The following is a 21,473-nucleotide window of genomic DNA, read 5'->3' as shown; positions in this document are numbered from 1 at the left end:
CTGCCCCCGTGAGCCTCAGGCTCGGCTCTTCCACCCGCCACCTTCCTCCTCATGTGCTCACTGCTCTTTCCCACTTTGATGTGGGCACCACGCGTACAAGTGGCTGGTGCTCATGTGCTCACTGCTCTTTCCCACTTTGATGTGGGCACCACGCGTACAAGTGGCTGGTGCGTGTGGTGGGTCCGTGTGGAGGGTGCGTGTGGCTGGTGCGTGTGGAGGGTGCGTGTGGCTGGTGCGTGTGGAGGGTGCGTGTGGCTGATGCGTGTGGCTGGTGCGTGTGGCTGGTGCGTGTGGAGGGTGTGTGTGGAGGGTGCGTGTGGCTGGTGCGTGTGGAGGGTGCGTGTGGCTGGTGCGTGTGGAGGGTGCGTGTGGCTGGTGCGTGTGGAGGGTGCGTGTGGAGGGTGCGTGTGGCTGGTCCGTGTGGCTGGTGCGTGTGGCTTATGCGTGTGGCTGGTGTGTGTGGCTGGTGCGTGTGGAGGATGTGTGTGGAGGGTGCGTGTGGCTGGTGCGTGTGGAGGATGTGTGTGGAGGGTGCGTGTGGCTGGTGCGTTTGGAGGATGTGTGTGGAGGGTGCGTGTGGCTGGTGCGTGTGGAGGATGTGTGTGGAGGGTGCGTGTGGCTGGTGCGTGTGGAGGGTGCGTGTGGCTGGTGCGTGTGGAGGGTGCGTGTGGCTGGTCCGTGTGGCTGGTGCGTGTGGCTGATGCGTGTGGCTGGTGCATGTGGCTGGTGCGTGTGGAGGATGTGTGTGGAGGGTGCGTGTGGCTGGTGCGTGTGGAGGGTGTGTGTGGAGGGTGCGTGTGGCGGGTGTGTGTGGTGGGTGTGTGTGGCTGGTGCATGTGGCTGGTGTGTGTGGCTGGTGCGTGTGGAGGGTGTGTGTGGCTGGTGTGTGTGGAGGGTGCGTGTGGCTGGATGCTTTAAATCAGGGGTCCTCAAACTTTTTAAACGGGGCCAGTTCACTGTCCCTCAGACCGTTGGAGGGCCGGACTATAGTTTAAAAAAAAACTATGAACAAATTCCTACGCACACTGCACATATCTTACTTTGAAGTAAAAAAATAAATGTTTTCAGCGGGCCGCATGTGGACCGCGGGCCGTAGTTTGAGGACCCCTGCTTTAAATATTCTCCCATCAGCTGAAGCACGGTGCCTATTTATCTCGTGGCTGCCAGCAGAGCGGAAGTGGTCCGGCATCGCCACGAGCAGCCAGTTATTTCATGCCCTGTTAATTCCTAAAGCCGTAACTACAATATCACTCCTACTTTTAAAAGAGGTGTTTTTTTCCTTTGTAATGTGTGGCCTAAGTGTCCAAATAAAGAACACCAGCCCTAATGAGGCTGACTCCAAAAACATAACCTCGCTTCTGCCGCTCGCCGTGGGCTTGGAGCTTGCAGGCATCAGCTCAGCAAAACTCAACTCTTCACAGCTGAGAACTCCAATCGGACAGGGTGGCCGGCACTTCTGCCCGCAGATGGCCAGGCCGGGGTTCCGTCCACCACAGAGCCGCTCGGTGGGGAAGGCTGTCAGCTCACCACAATGGCCACCTCGTGGCTCCAAAGGCAGGATGTGGGCGGAGCTGGCCGTGCGGTGCGAGCAGCAGCAGCTCTGACCCAGGAGGCGGATGCGTGTCTGATGGGGCTGGAGAGGGACTGACACGGCGCCAGGCAGGCACCTGCCGCTTTAAATCACGTCAGCAACTGTACCGCAGCCTCAGTCAGTGCCCAGCCACTTCCCACCCAGCCCGTTACTGCCCGACCCAAACACTCCTCCTTCCCTATGCTTATGCCACTTCCTCAGGCCACGTCGGCCCGGGTACCCCTCCTAGTGCCCCGCTCGGGGCCTGTGCTTCTCCCTCACAGGCCTCATCGCCTGCGTCAGAGCTGCATGCTGGGCACTTTGTCCCCCACGCGATCTGAGGGTTGGGGACGTCACTGCGTCCTCAATACCCACCACACCTGTGGACAGCTGCTCAGGAATGAGGGCAGGTGCTGACTGGTCTGGAAGGACCACAGTCCCGCCTGAGTAAGGCCTGGGGCAGCTGATGTCTGGCCAGCATTCGCATCTGAGTACCAGGCGCCCGGCTCAGTCCCAGCACCACGCAGGTTTGTGGTGGGATGTGGGGCAAGAGAAACCCTCTCTGAGGCTCAGTCTCTTCCTCTGTGAAATGGGTATAACAAGCGCTTATCCTCACTCAAGATATTTTTCCATTGAATTTTAGAGAGAGTGGAAGGGAGGGAGGGAGAGAGAGAAACATCAATGTGAGAGAGGCACATCCATTGGTTGCCTCCCACAAGCACCTGGACTGCGGCTGGGGTGTTGGGGATCGAGCCTTACAACCCAGGTGCATGCCCTTGATCATGAATCGAACCCGGGACCCTTCAGTCCTCAGGCCAATGCTCTATCCACTGAGCCAGAGCAGCCAGGGCTGCGGAGGGTTGAAGGAGATGGTGCACCTGGAAGAACCATTAGCCTGTGGCTGTCACTGATGTAAGCATGTGGCTCTGCTCCGTAGCGGGGTCCCGCAGCCGAGCAGCCGGGAGGCGGGCGGCCCAGAGCTGGCCCAGGCCTGACGCTCACCCTCCGGGGAGAGGGGTGAGGAAGCCGCAAGCGTCGGGGGCAGAGAAAAGCACCGTGAGCTCGAAACGTCCTCTTCCTGCTCGGCCTAGGAGCAGCGAGCACCTCCGCTCCTCGGACCAGAAGCGGCCACCAGGAGGCAGAGGACACCTAGAGGCGCCCTCTGCTCCCTGGGGACCTGACCCCCCTCCCCCCGGCCCCTGACAGGCAGCACAGATCTGCGTGTGGGCAGGACCGCCTTCAGGCACGCTGCGATTTCATCTCAGGAGACGGCGCCAGCACACCCACCTTTCTCCTCCTGCCAACCTTTGTCATCCCGGAACCTTATCGAGCCGGCTTCTCCTTGGCTCACAGACAAGACAACTCATCAGGGACCTAACGGCGCGTCGGCTTCAGAGGCGGCCCCTCCTGGGCCTCCCCGGGAAATCGATGCGCCTCGGAGCGGAGCTGGGAGGACCTGGCAGCCTCCGAGCACACAAGGAGCGGACTGCCGGGCAGCGCGGGGCAGGGCCCGCCCGCCTGGCTGCGGGGAGGCTTACAGCACGGGCTGCGATGAAAGGTTGAAAGGTTCATCCTAACGTCTTTATCGTGCCCTTGAACCGAAGAGGCCAGCTCGGGTGGCAGAAAATCATGGCCGCCAGGCCCCCCAGGCCGCTGCCTCCCCAGCCGTCGGGTAGCGGCTGGCACAGCGCCTGGCAGGACACGGGCGCTGAGTCGATGGGAACCGCCTGACTGAACCCACAGGAGAAAGCAGGGTCCCAACCGGGAAGCCCCTCCTCTCGGGAGACAGAAAGCTCAAGTCCACGCACAGTGCGATTCCCCGTGGGAAGGACGCTCCCCTGCTGGTCCTCCCACCCGCTCACACCGCACCGAGAGTCCGGGCAACCCCTCGTGGCCCTCTGCGTCCTTCCTCCGTGTCCTGGGGGTCCACACGCCACATGTATGTACACGTTAGACCTCCGGTGCGGGAGTCACAATGACTCCGTACGTAACTATGGCCTAAAAACCACCATTCTGCTTCCATCAGCGGGGATTCTAACGTCCAGCCGAGGGGAGAGAATGAACGCTGGGCTTTGCTCCCTCAGCCTCTCACTGTCGTGTCTCAAGGAACACCCCACCTTGTCACCTGCCACTAGGGGTGCCTGCATTAGTGCCACTGAGGGCAAAACAACCAGAGACCTCCGGCACGGGGCCATTTGCCCGGGTTTCAGTGCAAATTCCCTGGGACCCGGTACCCCCAGCCTCTCCTCTCCCTATCGCTCGCGGGGGGGGGGGGGGGGGGGGGACGAGGGCAGCAAAGGCTAAGCTGTGTGTACAATCGCCAGGCGTGTCCCTGAGCCGGTCCAGACCTGCATTTCTCATCTCAGACCTTTTCTTTGTCATCACCATAAAGCATTGTTATCAGGTGTTTAAAAAAACACACAATGAAGTTCCCTCTCTCTGTGGGCTAATTAATAAAAGCCAGCGGGTGCTACTTTTAACATCCCGAAAAGTACACGATTCATACAGAAAAGGCGTAATGACACCTGCGTCACCAAGAGTGTCAGCATGGAGGGGCCGCTGAGCTCGCGGGGCCGATGGTCCTGCCGGTCAATCCTGGCACCTCGCGGACCCCACACGCTGGCGGACCTCACATTCCAGCGGACCCCACACGCTGGCGGACCTCACGTGCCAGCGGACCCCACACGCTGGCGGACCTCACATTCCAGCGGACCCCACACGCTGGCGGACCTCACGTGCCAGCGGACCCCACACGCTGGCGGACCTCACGTGCCAGCGGACCCCACACGCTGGTAACCCCATATGCTAGCGGACCCCACACGCTAGCAGACCTCACATGCCAGCGGACCCCACACGCTAGCAGACCTCACGTGCCAGCGGACCCCACACGCTGGCGGACCTCACGTGCCAGCGGACCCCACACGCTGGCAACCCCATATGCCAGGGACCCCACACGCTGGCGGACCTCACGTGCCAGCGGACCCCACACGCTGGCGGACCTCACGTGCCAGCGGACCCCACACGCTAGCAGACCTCACGTGCCAGCGGACACCACACGCTAGCAGACCTCACGTGCCAGCGGACCCCACACGCTAGCAGACCTCACATGCCAGCGGACCCCACACGCTAGCAGACCTCACATGCCAGCGGACCCCACACGCTGGCGGACCTCACGTGCCAGCGGACCCCACACGCTGGCAACCCCACATGCCAGGGACCCCATGGGGCCCTCTCCCTGGCCACTCTGAACACCAGGTGGGTCCCAGGCAGCTCCCCAGCTCCTGGCCCGAGACAGCCCTGCCACCTCCCTCTTCACAAGGGCCCACAAGGCGCAGAGAGGTGGCGCTTGCTGCCGAGTGGCCACGGTGCGTCTGGTCCATGTCCTTTCCTCTGGCGCTGTGGCCCTGGCTCGGCCCTCACACCCGGGCAAGAGGGGCCAGGGATGTGCCCACGGCTGCCCAGGTGAGCAAGTGTGGACAAAAACAATAGCAAGGAAGCCAGACGGCCCCCATCTTGCCAGGACCCAGAGGAAGTTTGCAGGAGACCCCGATGCTTTCTGCAGGGCTCCCAGCCCCAGCCCCGCCCCCCTGCCCTGCCACAACCCGGAGCACCTTAGCCCCTCGAGTTCTCTGAGGGAGCTCCCCCGACAGCCAGAGGGAAGCAGAGGGAGTGTCAGTAGAGGGAATGAAGCCCCCCCACCCCGGGGGGATTCCTGATGTAGCCCCTCCCCCAACCCCTGCATTGCTCAGTGCACCCAGAGGCCGCTCCGCCCTCAGCCCCACACCCCACTCTGCACCCCTCGCCACTCCCAACCCGCACACCAATGGCTCCCGGACGCAGGAGCTTTAGCTAAATCCAGTTTTGTGTAAACAGTGAACGGAGACCGGAGGGTAAGAAGGGAGGAGAAAAGGAAACAAACAAAAGTACTTTCGACAGAGGTGCCTGGCCTTGCGGCCCCGGGGCCAGGACGTAAGAGGCCCAGGAGGGCCCTTGGCTCTTTACCTCCACTCCCTGGACCTTCAGCTTCATGTGGTCCTCGCGGGTCGTTTTCCCATCTTTCCTCTTCTTCCAGCAGTACCCGTCTTTCCTGTACTTCACCTTCTTCCTGTTGTAGAGGATCATGGAGCCATTCTGCGGTCTGCAAACGACAAAGGGCAGGTTACTGAGAGAGCCGAGCGGAAGACAAATCTACGGAGAGACATGGTCAGCCAGCGAACGTCTCCACCGAGAAGCCACACCCCGCGCCTGCTGGGGCGTCCGGTTCACCGTTTACCGCGGCTCCCGGACTGCCGTGCTTACGGCCAGCCCCCTCTGCTGTGGATTTGGTGCCTAATGGGTGCAGTGTGTCAATGATCGGCTTAGAAAACACCCCCCAGTCATCGTCCCCAGCTAATGGGATACGTGGTGCTGGGGCCTGCGCTGGGGCCTGCGCTCTGCCCGACAAGTGGGAGAAACGGAGAGAGAGCAGCGAGAGCCGGGCCGTCGAGGCGGCTGCTACATCCTATCTCCTGTGGGAAGACTTTCTCCTCTGTCCTGCATCACCCGCATCAGGAGATAGATAAGGCGACGCGGAAGCTGGAGGACTGTGTTAGGAAGGGGCCAACGGGAGGCTGCGCCAAGTGCCCTTGATTCACGGCTGCAACAGCCCGGCTGGTGCGAGGAGCCATCCCTTCTCCCTGGCGAGCTGAGTGCCGACCCTTCCCCATCTGGGCTCCAGCTCTCAGGGGACCCAGCAACCTCCCCGGAAACTGCCTATCAGGTCCACAACCACCGAATCTGAGGGAAAGAGTTGTCCCTTCGCTCAGGGCTAAGAGTGGGGTGACCATTCCGATGCCGTTAAAAAGTACAAAGGGCCCAGCTGGCACGGCTCAGTGGTTGAGAGTCCACCTATGGACCAGGAGGCCAGAGTTCCATTCCTGGTCAGGGCACATGCCCAGGTTGCGGGCTTGATCCCCAGTGGGGGGCGTGCAGGAGGCAGCCGATCAATGATTCTCTCTCATTGATGTCTCTCTCCCTCTCTCCCTTCCTCTTTGAAATCAATAAAAATATTATAAATTGCCGAAACCGGTTTGGCTCAGTGGATAGAGCGTCGGCCTGCGGACTGAAAGGTCCCGGGTTCGATTCCGGTCAGGGGCATGTACCTGGGTTGCGGGCATATCCCCAGTAGGGGATGTGCAGGAGGCAGCTGATCGAAGTTTCTCTCTCATCGATGTTTCTAACTCTCTATCTCTCTCCCTTCCTCTCTGTAAAAAATCAATAAAATATATTTTAAAAAAATATTATAAATAAATAAATGAATAAATTAATAAAAAGCACAAATAAAAAGAACCTTGAATTTCTCTAAAAGAAGCCACTCATGCACCACAGGGCGCGGGGGAGGCTTACCTAGGACCCCACAGGGGCAGCTGCTGCAGATTCTGGTTTGGAAACACCCACTGGAGGAGCTAACCTTCTCCGGAGGCAGCAGGATAGAGGGTGGGGGTGGGCCAGGCCCTCAGGAAGACGCCCCTGACACTAACAGCACATCACACCCCACCCCACCTCACCGCCCCCCCCTCCCCGCCCCCCGCCCCCACCCCGTGTGGCCATCTCCGTGTCGCTCTGCACCGAAAAGTCAGCACAGTGCGAGTGATTCCCAGCACGCATGAGGTCAGCGCGGTCAGCACCAGCGGCGGAGGGAGAGAGCCACCAGCCCTCCTTCCCGCCCCGGGTCAGCAGCCTCCACCCTGTTCTGCTCTGGGGCCATCTCACCACCAGGCACAGAACACCGGCTATCGAGGGCTCACCATCCCATGGTCTGTAGGGGAAAACACCCAGGCCGGGGCGACCGCAGCTAACTGTGGTTCCCGCCCAGCCGCTGTGTCCCTCAGCCAGATGAGGGCTAAGCACGGGTCCCTGGGGAATCACAGGTCCCAACACTTCAGTCCCCGATCCCTGCGCAGTGGGTTCGGGTCGGTTTGGGTTTCCTCCCTAAGTCTGCAGGACTAAAATGACTGGGAAGACCTCCGTGTTGTCACAGGCTGTCACCTGACCGCTCAGTGTCACGCCCACAGGGCGCCTGGAAACCTCCCGGTTCCCTTCCACGTCCAGGTGGCAGGTGAGCTGGACTATTGGGCCCACAGTGCCGCCTCCACAGCGTCAGCCCTGCCCTCGGTCCCTGCCCAGCTCCAGAGCCCTGTGAGCTCCCGCCCCACCAAGACTCAGGAGAGGGGCCCCAAGTGCAACTGCTGTGCTACAGCCACTGCCTAGGGCAGGGGTGCGAACCTGTTTTCTGCCATGTGGGTATCCTATATAATAATCCTGTATAATAAAAGGCCAATATGCAATTCGACTGAACAGCAGAATGACTGGTTGCTATGATGCACACTGACCACCAGGGGGCAGACACTCAACGCAGGAGCTGCCCCCTGGTGGTCAGTGTGCTCCCACAGGGAGTGTGCTGCTCAACCAGAAGTCGTGAGCTGGGCTTACGGCTGGCGAGCACAGCGGCAGTGGCGGAAGCCTCTCTGCTGCAGGCAGGTGGTAAGGAGCTAGGGGTCCCAGACTGTGAGAGCGATATCTGACTGCCAGCTTAGGCCTGATCCCAGGTGAGCAGGCAGACATCCCCTGAGGGCTTCCGGACTGCAAGAGGGCGCAGGCTGGGCTGAGGTTACCTCCCCCGCCCCCGCCCCAGTGCACAATGTCGTGCACCGGGCCTCTAGTTTATAATATTATTCAAGGGCCACACAAAATTACCAGCTTAAAAATTAATCTGCCAGCCCTGGCCAGTTTGGCTCTGTGGATAGAGCATCGGCCTGTGGACTGAAGGTCCCAGGTTCGTTTCCAGTGAAGGGCATGTACCTCGGTTGCAGGCTCGGTCCTGGGCCCTGGTCAGGGTGCATGTAGGAGGCAACCAATCGATGTGTCTCTCTCTCTCTCGCCTCCTTCTCCCTTACTCTCTCTCTCTCTCTCTAAAAAAAAAAAAAAAAAAAAAATCAATAGAAAAATACCCTCTGGTGAGGATTGACACCCCCCCCCCCCAAAAAAAAAGCCTGCTAAACAGAAAAAAACAAAAAAATGAGCCTGCTATATTTGGTCAAACATTTAACTGACTCACCCCTAACGCCTTGAGGGGGCCAGAGCAAGTGATTTCTCAGATCTTATATGGCCGTGGACGTTCCCCACTCCTGGCCTAAGGGCTAAGCAAAGGAACACATCTGACCCTCTAGACGCTCTGCGCTTGTTGCACCCCCTCCAAACAGGAAGGAAGACACTCCTGAGAGGGGGCAAGGACGCCTGGGCCCCAGCGCCCCTCCACCCCACCCCCGCCCCCCGGCGGCAGGAGACGGGGTGTTAGTGACACCCAGCTTCCTGGGAACTAGGACAGGGCTCCGTCCCTGTGCCCTCCTGCCCGGCTCAGACCCTCGGCAGCGTCTTCAGGCGCCTGTCCCCCCATGGGAACTGCTCTGACCCAGAGAGAGTGACTCCCCCAACACTGTCCTGTCCACAGCCAGCAGCGCAGCTGCAGCGCAACGGAAACCACCTTCCTCTGACCTGACCTTTGTGCTCGAGGGGACAGAACCCAGGACCCCACGAGGCGCCACTTCAGCGTGCAGACTGTCCGAGCCGGAGGCAGTCAGGCCTAACGCGCCCAGGAAGAGTCTTTTAAAAATATATGTTTTATTGATTTCAGAGAGGAAGGGAGAGGGAGAGAGAGAAACATCAATGATGAGAATCACTGATCGGCTGCCTCCGGCACGTCCCACACTGGGCACTGAGCCTGCAACCCAGGCCTGTGCCCTGACCGGGAGTCGAACCGTGACCTCCTGATTCAGAGGCCGATGCTCAACTGTGGAGCCACAGCAGGCGGGCCACCATTCTCCTCACTGTGACGATGAAGGTCTCCTCTTTCCTGGGCTAGAAGGGGGGAACTTCTGGATCTTGTGAAAGGGCTGCCTCTTTGTGTCTCCTTTCTGGACGCCTCTAGTGTCCATAGTTAAGCCATGAAAAGGCGTGTTGGTCTGAGTCCTTACTGAGGTTCATATAAGACCCTACTCATCAGTGGTCAGACAGTGACCCTTTTGGATTCACTACATTTAAAAGAAAACCCATTTTTTCTAGAGAGCTCTCATCCTAGACAACTGTCTTACTGGTGCCCGTGGAAAGACCGAGGCGAAAAGCGGATTCAAAGGAACGTAGCCTTGGGGAGCGCCTTCAGGAAGATGAAAGAACAGGAGTCAGACTCAGAACTAAAGTCCACATCCAACATCCACGCCCCTTGTGGAAATCCAGCCCCACCTCCCAGCACATCTGAGCTCCCAGCACCTCTGTTACTGCAGCTCGTGAACCGTTAGTGACAGAGCGAGGGAGCCAGGCATGTGGGGCAAGGTGGCTGGGGGCACGGCCTGTGTGCTCCACACCCCTCCCGGGAGCCACAGGTCCCTCCGCAGGTCACAGGAGAGGGGACACAGCACAGGGGGAGCGAGCACATGGTCCATGGAGGTGAATGGCTCAGGGAGGTGCCTGACCACAGAGGCCGGTCAGTCTCACTTGGGGAAGAAATCATTGGCCAGAGAGTGGGAAGCTTCCGAGAGCTTGGGAAGATGATTGGTTATGTCGAGAGAGTTCCTGGTTAAAATCCCAGGGGAACAAAGAATCAATCAATCTCTCTCTCTCTCTCTCTCTCTCTCTCTCTCTCTCTCTCTCTCTCTCAGCAGCCTGGGCCTGCAGACCATGTGAGTTCCAAAAAGACTAAGCTTTAATAGGAAACAGAACCCCTGGCTATTGGCCTTTGTCTGGGCCTTGCTGAGGACAGGGCTGGACTTTCTATGGTGGACGGACAGAGATGGGACAATGGAAACTGGGGAGAGGCGCTCCTTTGACTTCGCGTCACGAATAAACCTCACTGCACCACCTTCTCCTCCCGTGCGCGGATCCGGGCAACGCTTTTCTCACCATCCCCTGCGACAGCCTGGGTTCCACCATCATCTACAAGCAGGCGTCCTCAAACTACGGCCCGCGGGCCACATGCGGCCCACCGAAAACATTTATCCGGCCCACCAGGTGTTTCTGCCGCCGCTGCCTGTCCTGCTTAGCAGCCAACTTGTCCCGGGCCCGCAGTGCGCATGTGCGGAATGTCTGAGGGACAGTGAACTGGCCCCCTCTTTAAGAAGTTTGAGGACCCCTGATCTACAGCTTACAGCCCCCGCTGTCCTAACCCCCTCCCCTGTGAGCGTTAGAGGGCACTCCGGCCCAACCCTTTGGCCCAGGACAGGCAGGCTGCTCACGTAGGTGCTGAGAGCAGGAAGTGGATCCAGAAGCCCCGGACGGACAGCGAGGCCCACTCTGCAGGCTTTGCCAGCTTCCGGCCGTTCTAGGCAGTGTCCTTTGCAGATACGTCTGGGACCCCCACCAGCGAGCTCATGTCCCCTGGGCAGCAGCAGATCTTTTAAATTACAAAGCCTTTAGCTTCACTCTCAGACGATCCCACCAAATTTAAAGAGGCACTTAAAAATGAAAGGCCCTTCACAGCCCCCTCACAGGGGCCTTGTAAGGGAGGTACTCCCACCCGTGATAATTCTGTAATTATGAACAAGCCCGAGGCCCTGGAGAATGCCCCTCACCCCCTCACCGAGGAGACCGATGGCCAGGAACCCTCCAGGCCGCCCGCAAATGACCAGGGAGCGGCTGAGCTGCAGCTGACACTCAGGGCTGACAGGAACAGGGGTGGAGCTTGCCCCGAAGGTGAACTGGTCTGAAGTGAAACAGCCTCAGAAAGGAGAGGCCGGGAGGCCTCTGTGGAATGCTTGGTGCAGACTTTTCAAGGGCGCCCTGCCCTGAACCCCGAGGTTCCAGACCGGAGACATCTTTCCTTTCCACCTTAGAACACTTTCTCCCCACTACACAAAACGGCAAATTCAAAACAGTGCGGTGGGGTGGGCTAGTCATCCTCAGAGCATTATCTCGGAGAAGGCGCTCGATTCTTTGAAGACAGCTTGAGGAACAGAGACGAAAAGGGGCGAGAATCAACAATTCCTGACTTACAGCTGGAGTCTTCAAAGGTGCAGAAGTTATAGGGGCAGAAATAGGATGTTGGGGACCAGCGAGAATTGTAAGAAGTATTCACCCTGCCCTGTTAGCCGTGATTGTTGTTCTGATGAAAGAAGCACAGGCTCACCTGGCTGGGAGTTGCACGTGGGACCTGGGCGCTCACCTGGAAATGGGCCGCCCTCTCCATCCGGGAGCTGCCTATCATCATGGAAACATCGGCAACCTTGTTGATGAAACCAGAGCCTCCAGCCCTTTGCTTCCCCTCAGCCCTTTGCGTCCCCGCAGGCCTTTGCAATCTCCAGCCTGCTTACCCGTGGACTGCCCATTTGGCGTCCCTTTGGCCCACTTCCCATGTGATCTCTGTCCTCCTCACTAGAAGCAGCGCTCGTGGTGGGGGCAGAGCGGATTGTTGTGGCTGACCTGCTGCTCCCCACGCTGCCGGCAGGACTGGAATAAACGCTCATATGATTCCACACCTTCTCTGCTGAATTGGCTCAGGTAGTGACAGGCAGCCTGGACTCCTTGGCTGTCCGGTTCCAGAAGCATAACTGAGAGCAGCCCAAGTCCCCTCAGACCCCTCCGTATTTGGCGCAGACGCTGCCGACACTGTAAACACCATGAAGCTGGGAGGACAGTTGGTCTGCACTTATGCAAAACACGGATAACTTTAAATCATAATCAACCTAGACCAGGGGTGGGCAAACTTTTTGACTCGAGGGCCACAATGGGTTCTTAAACTGGACCGGAGGGCCGGAACAAAAGCATGGATGGAGTGTTTGTGTGAACTAATATAAATTCAAAGTAAACATCATTACATAAAAGGGTACGGTCTTTTATTTCAATAGTTTTATTCATTTCAAACCGGCAGGATCCGGCCCGCGGGCCGTAGTTTGCCCACGGCTGACCTAGACTCTGAGGACAGACAAATATACCCCCAAACCCCGAGGAGGAAACTTGCATCCTTGCTCTGTCCCTCCAAGATATATATCTTAGCACAGCTCTGGGGCGCAGACACCCTGGGCAGAACGAAGGCAACGCCTGAGACAGAGGGAAAAGGCGGGGCCCCAGAATACAAACTGCCTCTCTTGCCCCAAATCTGACCCACAGCCGCCTTCAGGTGCCCCCCAAGTTCAACACAAACCCTCGAAGTCCTCCCCACAGATATCAGCAGGAGGCTTCATTCAGCCACTGGAGCAGGTGATCTTACTGTGTTCCAGCTGCCAGTGTGGAGTCAGCTGTCATTTAGACACTAGTGAGTTTGTGGTACCTGCTTCCTGGCAACATTTCCTAATGGAAGCTGTAGCAAGCATGTCAAACTCGTGGCCTGCGAGCTTGACATGCTTGCTGTACAGGGTTTCTGTGTGTGTCTGTCTGTGTATTTATATGTGTCTGTGAATGTATGGTACATACATGTGATAGTTTTCTGTCTCTGGGTGGTCTTGCCAAGATTGATTTGGAAAAGAGCTCTCTATTTCATTATCTTAAAAAGAAGCACTTATGAATTAAGTATTCCTAAAACTCAGAAATAGACACGATCGAACACAATTTTCAGTAAATGAAAGAGAGTTTCCGTTTGTCAGTTTCGTTAGTACAGGCGTGTCATGAAAGTTAATAGCGTTAGTATAAACGTTCACTCTACCTAGATTTCCTAAAATCAGAGGCGCGCCTGTTCTCTCTCCTACAAAATCTGTCAGCAAGAAAAGTGATTGAAGATGATGGCGAACTGCTTTCATGTCTCAGGAAATTTTCATGAGTAATCATCTGTTAAGAACAACTGAATTAGGTAGATATATACGTGGGATAAGAGTATGTAAGTGAACTTTTCAACAGTAATTATGGTTTATGTCTACTTAAATCATTTCCCAAGTCTTTTTGGTAACTTGAAACTTCAGAGTTTTACTAAATTTAATTAATTGATGGGAATTTATTAACTATCTAGCTCACTTCCAAATAAGATAAAATACAAAAAGACTTGATTATTGAACATAAGCTTTTCCACTTTTGGTTTCTTATCACAGAGAAACTAAACATATTTGGATTCGCAGAAACATGTCTCATGCCACATAAAAATATGTACAGTAAGAAAGCAGATGCTTCCAGAGACTATGAAATAAATTCATTCATAGCCTTACCAAGCTAAAGAATGCTGGTATGCCTGGCCAGTGTGGCTCAGTGGTTGAGCATTGACCTATGAACCAGGAGGTCATGGTTCGATTCCCAGTCAGGGCACATGCCCGGGTTGTGGGCTCCATCCCCAGTGTGGGGCGTGCAGGAGGCAGCTGATCAACAATTCTCTCTCATCATTGATGTTTCTCTCTCTCTCTCCCTCTCCCTTCCTCTCTGAAATTAATAAAAATATAGTTTAAAAATAAATAAAATAAAGAATGCTTCCAAAACAGGCAGCTCACAACGGCTTAGTTTTCACTAGAAACTAAGGTTTCTAAGGGTTAAGAATTCTAGTGAACATTTGTAATTAAAACTTCCACAAACAAAAAGTCATAAAAACAAGGGAAGCATCTCCCTGCGCCAGGAAAGTAGAAAATGTGTTTTGGTAAGAGGAGGTCTGAAGCACATTTTTGTTGAGAGAAAAGACAGTCATTCTGTCCTCATCTCGAACTGGCTATTTCAGAATGGGGGAAAAAGGAAAACACAGGACGAAATCTGAATGTAAAAGAAAGTTACAGGAAGGTTTGTGGGAATAGAAGTCTTGGGAAAGGAATTTTATATGTGGTTTAACTGGCTGAGATTGGAATGGACCCGATTAAGTGTTTTAAAAGGAACAAATGAAAATTTATAGCAGAAATACACTGGTGCAAAATTAGAATTTGGTTTTCTCTCTGTGAAAAGGACAAAGTTGTCTTGGATTATTGGTCTGCTCATGATAAGAGATGGTGAAAGGTTTTTTACCTTTTGGGCAGGCTGCCTAGGAAGCAAAGATTTTATGTTTCATCAGAATAACTCCCTGTGCTGTGTCATCTTATCATCAGTCGCTGGTTACGTAAGTAAACCTTGTCTTCTCGATGCTAAGAGCTGCGTTTTGCTCAGAACCATGTAGCCGTCTGCACTTGCCTTTGAAATCTTTCATTGTCGCTTTGGTGAAAGGGGTAATTGTTGTTTCATCATGACCTGGGGCCGTACTTAATCAAGTGACCAAACCTGTGATATTTCTGACTCCGTCCCCCCAAATAAAATTCTAAATGAAGTCCTTTTGACCTTGAAAGGATTTTTTTTGGAGGGTCCCTGGACAAAAGATTTGTCCTCTCGCCTTATGAGAAGGGAGAGGTTCAACTAATAACAAGTAGTCGCTGTGTCAAATTTCATAGGTGGTGTTGCTAGAGAGGTCATCCTAGGCTGCTGTATGTTATATTCACTCAGGTACATGTAAGTGTCCCAGCAGGTGTGTGACATGCTTAGAAATCAGATGTCCTAGTACAATGTAAGGGCTTTAATTCTAGTTATTATCTTAAAATGTGGTGTGCCACAGAAATAACCAAATTTCATGTCAATGACATTGTAAGGGGCTCTCATCAGATCTGTACCCATGGCCGTTTTAAAGTTGTTGGTTTTTTGTCATTTATAGAGAGTTACTAGAGGCCTGGTGCACGAATTCATGCATGGGTGGGGTCGGCTGGCCGGCCCTGATTGGGGCCGATTGGGGCCGGGCTGGCTGGGGGGAGGGGCTGCGGGAGGTTGGCTGCCTGGTCCTGCCCCGATTGGGGTGGGGTGGGCAGGCTGGCAAGGGGGAGAAGCCGCAGGAGGTTGGCCAGTCAGCCCCACCCCGATCAGGGTGGGGGGAGCCAATTGGGGGCAGGGCTGACCTGGAGGAGGGGCCGCCAGAGGTTGGCTGGCCGGCCCTGCCCCCAATTGGGTCAGTTGCCAGGCTGCAGTGCACGTCATAGCGACTGGTCATTCCAGTTGTTCTGGTTGTTCTGGTTGCTTGGCTTTTATATACAGATTATTTTACTGTCATGCTTTTTGAAAAACATGTTTCTACAGAAGTAGTTCATCTTCAAAGAAATTTGTGGAAAGAACTCTGGCCAGTCCTCTTGGATACAGGCTTCCAATAACTTTCAGATCGACCACTGAACGGGGTAAGACACCACAGAACTCCAACAAACAAAAACTGATGTCTGCATAAAACTGCGAACAACAAAATCAGCAGGAATTCAGTACATGGGCCTGAATGGACTAATGAGAATGATTATAATTTTTATGACTTTCTGTTTAAAAGATTGCTGCTTCTTTCATCTTTTGTTTTCCAGTTAGAAGCCCTCCATGACTTTCGGCAATTTCGTAAAATAGATTTTTGTGAACAAAGATGAAACATTTATCTTTTTTCCCTCCCTGGTCCCTCTAGGGTTCGGACAGTCTCAGTGAGTATTCCTATTTTCATGGCGATGTAGTTCCGTAAGAACCCGTCCTCCTTCCAACAGGACACAGCTGTAAACACTGGTCATGCCACCGCGGCTGTGACTGGAATGTCACATTCAAGAGGGATGTGCACAGACTCAGATGTGACCAGACAGCTCTGAGGAACTATGGGTGAATTCATGGAGCCAACAGAGCCCCCAGGAAACCCAGCCAGACACCTGCTCACAGGGTTCCCAGCGGCCGTACGGGTGCGTAAGGATGGCCACCTCCTGGCAGCCCAGGAACCCGTGGGTATCCAGGGGACCTTGAGAAGAGAGGGTTTTACCCAAATCGAAGGTATTGCAGAGAAGTCTGAGAAGTTCCAGGACTTGATTTGCTAACAGCTTAGTCTTGCTGTGGTTCTGCTTGATAGGAAAGGAGGCAACGACAGAAAGAAAAGTAACGTTTCAGCAACACGCCTTTGTGGGCACCACATCCTGGTGCTGTTAATCTTCTTTGAGGTTTTGTTTTCTCCCTGGAAATGGACTAGACCCTGGATTCTTCTGGTTCCTGCCAACAGTGAGCTACCACCCTCCAATCGAATGCTCCCAAGTTCCTCCCACCCTCCGACCTGGAATCGTTAGAGCTAAAGCTGCCCTTTCCCAAAGCCACGCGAGCTAAAGGTAGACGGCTCCGGGCAACCACCGCGACAACCCCCATCTACACAGTCTTGTGCAGGCCCCCCAGAAAGATCCCCGGAGAGACACAGACTGCACCCCAGGAAAACCCGCCAGCTGCCTGTCCCCTCCACCTGAGGGCACTCCCGCCTGGCACGGAAGTCCTCCCACCGGCCACCCCCGGCCTCAGAAACTGGCATTACAGTCTGTCCAGGCCCGAACCATTGTTTTTCTCTCTGTTTCCACAGACATGCCTCTTAGGGAACCTCTGATTGTTCACTTGCAATGCGGTTAACTGAGCCCACTATTCTCAGGACTGAGCCTGGTTCCAGGAGACGGAGGAATCTACCCACTCAGCTTGCACACGGGAAATTCCTGGGGAAGTTCCAGAGGCAGGGCTGAGCGGGGACAGAATCCGTGACTCCACAGCGCGCCACGTCAGTGTGCAGATTGTTCGAGTCGAAGGCAATCAGGCCTAACTGGCCCAGGAAGAGTCTTTCCTAACCTCTCCCTGATCTACTTAGAAGACCTGAGACCTGAGATGGGGAGCCTGGACCAGAGAGAGCCATCAGCAGGGGTGGCTGTTTACACAGAAACCTGTCTCCCAACACTGGCTCTCCCACCTCCCTGTGGCCCCAGGCCCCCGCCCCTTCTCCTTTGCTCAGGATGGCATAGGCACCTCAGTTTCCTTACTGTCTGAGGGACACGTACCTTTGGGGTCTAGCACGTACAAAATTAAAGGTGTTGTTTAGTCTGTTTTGTGTGAACTTAATTATTAGAGCAGCGGAAGAGCCTGGAAGGGAGAAGGACAAGTTCCCTCCCAGGGCATTTCGGGAACGTGGGAAGGGCCTTGTCCTCCGCCATTTTCAGCAGAATGTAATCCCCCAGGGAACCAGGGTGTCCAGTTAAACGGCCTTAATCAATGGACCTGTCATTTTAACTTGCAGTAATGAGCAACCTAACAGTGTCCAGTCCAGCACTCCGATGCCATGAGAACCTGCCCGGCTCTTCCAGGTGGGGCAGTGCCCCCTCCATAGTTCACAGGCCCTGGGAACAGCACAGGGAAAACCAGGCCAGCTGCACGGGCCCCACAGGCCCCTCAGGGCCAAGGAAAGGAGGCTGGACTGCCCTCCCAAAACATAATAAAGAACAAGTTGAAGCTGGTGGGAAGGGATCTGAGGGGGGAGGGAGGGCCCAGTGCTGCCCTGGAGGAAAGAGGTGAGCCAGGTCCCACTCAAGAAGGCCTTTAAGGTAGCACCCACATGAGAAGAGCAGGGAGACAGAAATGGAATCGAGGGCAGAGGGTAACAGCAACTGCATGGAGGCATGGAAGCCCTGCCACTCAGCAAGGCCACCAGCTCCCAGTCAGTGCCTCATGCTGGCAGAGCACACCTCATGCATGTCTTCGTGTACATCTATATCTACTCTATATCTATGTCTACTCTACATCTACATCCATGTCTGCGTCTACTGTATGTCTATGTCTACTTTAGGTCTACGTCTACTTTAGGTCTACGTCTACTTTAGGTCTACGTCTACTCTATCTCTACATATACGTCTACATCTTCATCTACGTCCATGTCTACTCTACGTCTACATGTGCATCTACATCAATGCCTACATCTACACCTGTGTTTGCGTCCATGTCTTCACCTTTATTTGCGCCTACCTCTACATTTACGTCTACATCTGTCTACTCTATGTGTACATCTACATATCAGTCTACATCTTTATCTACGTCTGTGTCTATACCCACATCTACTCTACATCTATGTCTATGTCTACATCTACATCTACACCTATATCTATGTCTATGTCTCCATCTACATCTGTGTCTATCTGATCTGAATCTCCATTTTTGCACTCTCACAACCCTATGAGGTAGGTATTGCTATCATTCTCTACACATCAAGCCTTTCTAGCCAGAAAGAGTCACTCTGACTCCAGATCCACCTCTAAGGTGTCCGATTAGCAAAGACTGCGGGGCCAACCCAGGTTCGAATCCCAGCTCTGCTCTACCACCTGGGTGATCACTAACATCCTGGAAGCATCCCTCACCCAGTGGACAGGGGTTTGGTGGGTGAATTGCTCCCTTCCTTGCCTGTGGTTGGGACTGCGCCGAGGCCATCCCAAGCCCCTCGCCCTGTGGTTAGAATTCCTCTGGGTGCTCCACACCCTCTCCCAGGGCATAAGCTCCAGTTGCCCATGGTGGTGACTTGTTGGGGGAAAATGCCCTTTATTGTATTCCTCCCGTTCCTTTCACACCTCACACTCCCCTACTAGAGTTCCCTGGGGCCACCTCCCAAATGAAATGCTGAACTCAAACCCTCATCTCAGGGTCTCCTTTGGGGAGAAGCTGAACCAAGGCTGACAGTCTCAGGGCGCCTCAGGGAGAGTCGAGTCCGAGACTACTACTGGACTGCGGCAGCAAGAGGAATATCGAGGAAGAAGAAAGGCGAGCAGCGGGAGCTCTGTTCTCACCAGGGAAGCTTCTGGTCAAGTGTCTTTTAATCTAAGAAACTGAGAGCTGGCAAAACCAGTAATGCTCAGTGTAATACGGTCAAAAGATCACGGGGTCACTGGGAAGACTACTGCAAATTTTCAAAGTAAAGAAGCAGGAGTAAAATTAAGATACATAATAAATAGTTCATGCATATAATAGTTTATATAAATGTGTGTGTCATATACACATGTGCCCACAGAAGGAATGATGGAAGTCTCCGTTTGCAATATAGAAAAAGAAGATTACTAAATACCTAGGCATAAATTTAATAAGGAATTCCCCAAACTATAAAAATCTAAAAGACACAAAGGTAGTTTTCAATAAATGCAAAAACATAATGTTCTTGGTTAGGAAACATAAAGATCATGAAAGGTTAATTTTTAAAAATATTTAAAATATTTAATTTGTAAATATAACGTAATGACAATGAGAACCCCTGAGGATATTATATAGAAAAATGTATTATAAAATGTATTAGGAAGGAAAAAAACGCCAAGAATAGCCAGAAAAACTCCAATGAAGACTACCAAGGTGTGGCTAGCCCTATCAGCTACTAACACAATCTATAACGCCTCTGCATTTTAAAAAGTATGGAATTAATGGAACAGAGCAGAAAACCCAGAAATATTCCCACTTACACACACAATGTTAGTGTTCTCTACAGGAGGTATGGCAAGTCAGTGGGGGCACGGGACTGATTTTCAATACACGGCATTAGAATAACGACAAGCATGCGGAACAAGGTAAAACTGGGTCTACCCCTCGCATCACACAGCAGCATAAATTCCAACAGAACAGAGATTTAAATGTACTAAATAAAACCACACGTGCTCTAAACGCAAGTGTAGCTACATTTCTCTGACAGCGGCTCTCAACCTGTGGGTCGCGAACAATGAAAACACATCCTGCATATCAGACATTTACATGACGATTCATAACAGTAGCAACATTACAGTTACGAAGTAGCAACGAAAATAATTTTATGGTTGGGGGCCACCACAACATGAGGAACTGTATGAAAGGGTCGCGGCCTTAGGAAGGTTGAGAACCACTGTGGAGGAAACTTCCCTAACCGTGATTAAAAATGTAGCAACGATGTGTGAAAGATAGGTCCATACAAGGTAGGTCTGATTGAATACAAATAACCCCGCTGCATTTTGCACTCCTACTGGGGCTGCACCAGGGTTCCCACATCCCACATGCTCCCCGACACGTGGCGTTGTCTGTGTCCTGGATTACAGCCATTCTTGTGGGGGTGGGGTAGCATTTTAATTTGCATTTCCCTAATGACTAATGGTGGCGAGCATCTTTTCCTGTGCTTATTAGCCATTCATATGATTTCTTTGGTGAAATGTCTACTTGAATCTTTTGCCCATTTTTAAATGAGTTCTTTGTCACCTTCTCTCTGAGTTGTAAGAGTTACATAAAATCTGGATATAGGTCCTTTATCAGATGCATGATTTGCAAATATTTTCTTCCCAATCCATGACTTTTCTTTTTCTTTTTGACAGATCCTGCCGCAGGTTTATTTGTACAAATAGCACAGGAGGACGCCAGCTCCAGGCAGACAGCAACCAGGGGTCCCACCAGTCCTTCCGTCCTCACATCAGCAGACAGAGGCCTCTACTGTGGAGCCTTCGTGGGGGCCTGGGCCCCTTTGGGAACCTGAGCTGCAGCCGCACCCACAACCTGGGCCTTGGTTTCGGCCTTGGCCTTGGGCCGGCGGAGCCTGAGCCCCTTGGCGATGTGGGCGCGAACACGCTTCCCAAGCTTGGGGTGAGCGACGTAGGCAAGCTGACTGAGCTTGCAGCTGCTGCCCTTTGGGATCTTGGGCCTGACCTTGGGCTTGACGAGGGCCTTGGTGACCTCGGCACATGCACTCATGGCCTTGGCGTTGTTGGTCTGTATCTTCTTCAGGCCTTTCTTGTTGTGCTTCTTGGCAAAGCACATGTTCCTTAGGAACTTGGGGTCTACCCCCTTAAGAGATTCCTATCTTTGTGCCCAGGGTTTCTTGATGCCATTTCTGTGCCATTTTCAGGACTAGTTGTGGTTCTTGGACTTGGCCATCTCTATACCGAAGCCCGCCACTCCTGAAGCGCCTGGGATGGGAAGAGCAACTTTTCTTTTCGTTTTTTGTTTGTTTGTTCTGTGTGTGTGTGTGTGTGTGTTTTCCTTAATATATTTCTTTCTTGATTTCAGAGAGGAAGGGTGAGGGAGAGAGAGATAGAAACATCAATGATGAGAATCATTGATTGGCTGCCTCCTGTACGCCCCCTACTGGGGATCGAGCCTGCAACCCAGGCATGTGCCTTTGGCAGGAATTGAACCTGGGACCCTTCAGTCC

At 53.8% G+C, this 21,473-nt stretch overlaps 1 protein-coding gene across 10 annotated transcripts in view; it reads right to left on the bottom strand.

Annotated features, from left to right (window-relative positions):
* CAMTA1 (calmodulin binding transcription activator 1) overlaps positions 1-21,473 on the bottom strand; it is a 697,635-nt gene that overhangs the window by 320,567 nt on the left and 355,595 nt on the right. For all 10 annotated transcript variants that reach the window (XM_036347994.1, XM_036347990.1, XM_036347993.1 and 7 more), the window contains one exon: positions 5,573-5,708. In XM_036347994.1, coding sequence (XP_036203887.1) covers positions 5,573-5,708 — 136 coding nt within the window. The remainder of the gene's footprint in view (positions 1-5,572; positions 5,709-21,473) is intronic.

Source organism: Myotis myotis, unplaced genomic scaffold, assembly GCF_014108235.1.
Source record: "Myotis myotis isolate mMyoMyo1 unplaced genomic scaffold, mMyoMyo1.p scaffold_m19_p_2, whole genome shotgun sequence".
In the NCBI taxonomy this organism is placed as follows: Eukaryota; Metazoa; Chordata; class Mammalia; order Chiroptera; family Vespertilionidae; genus Myotis; species Myotis myotis.
This window is presented reverse-complemented; position numbering and strand designations above follow the sequence as displayed.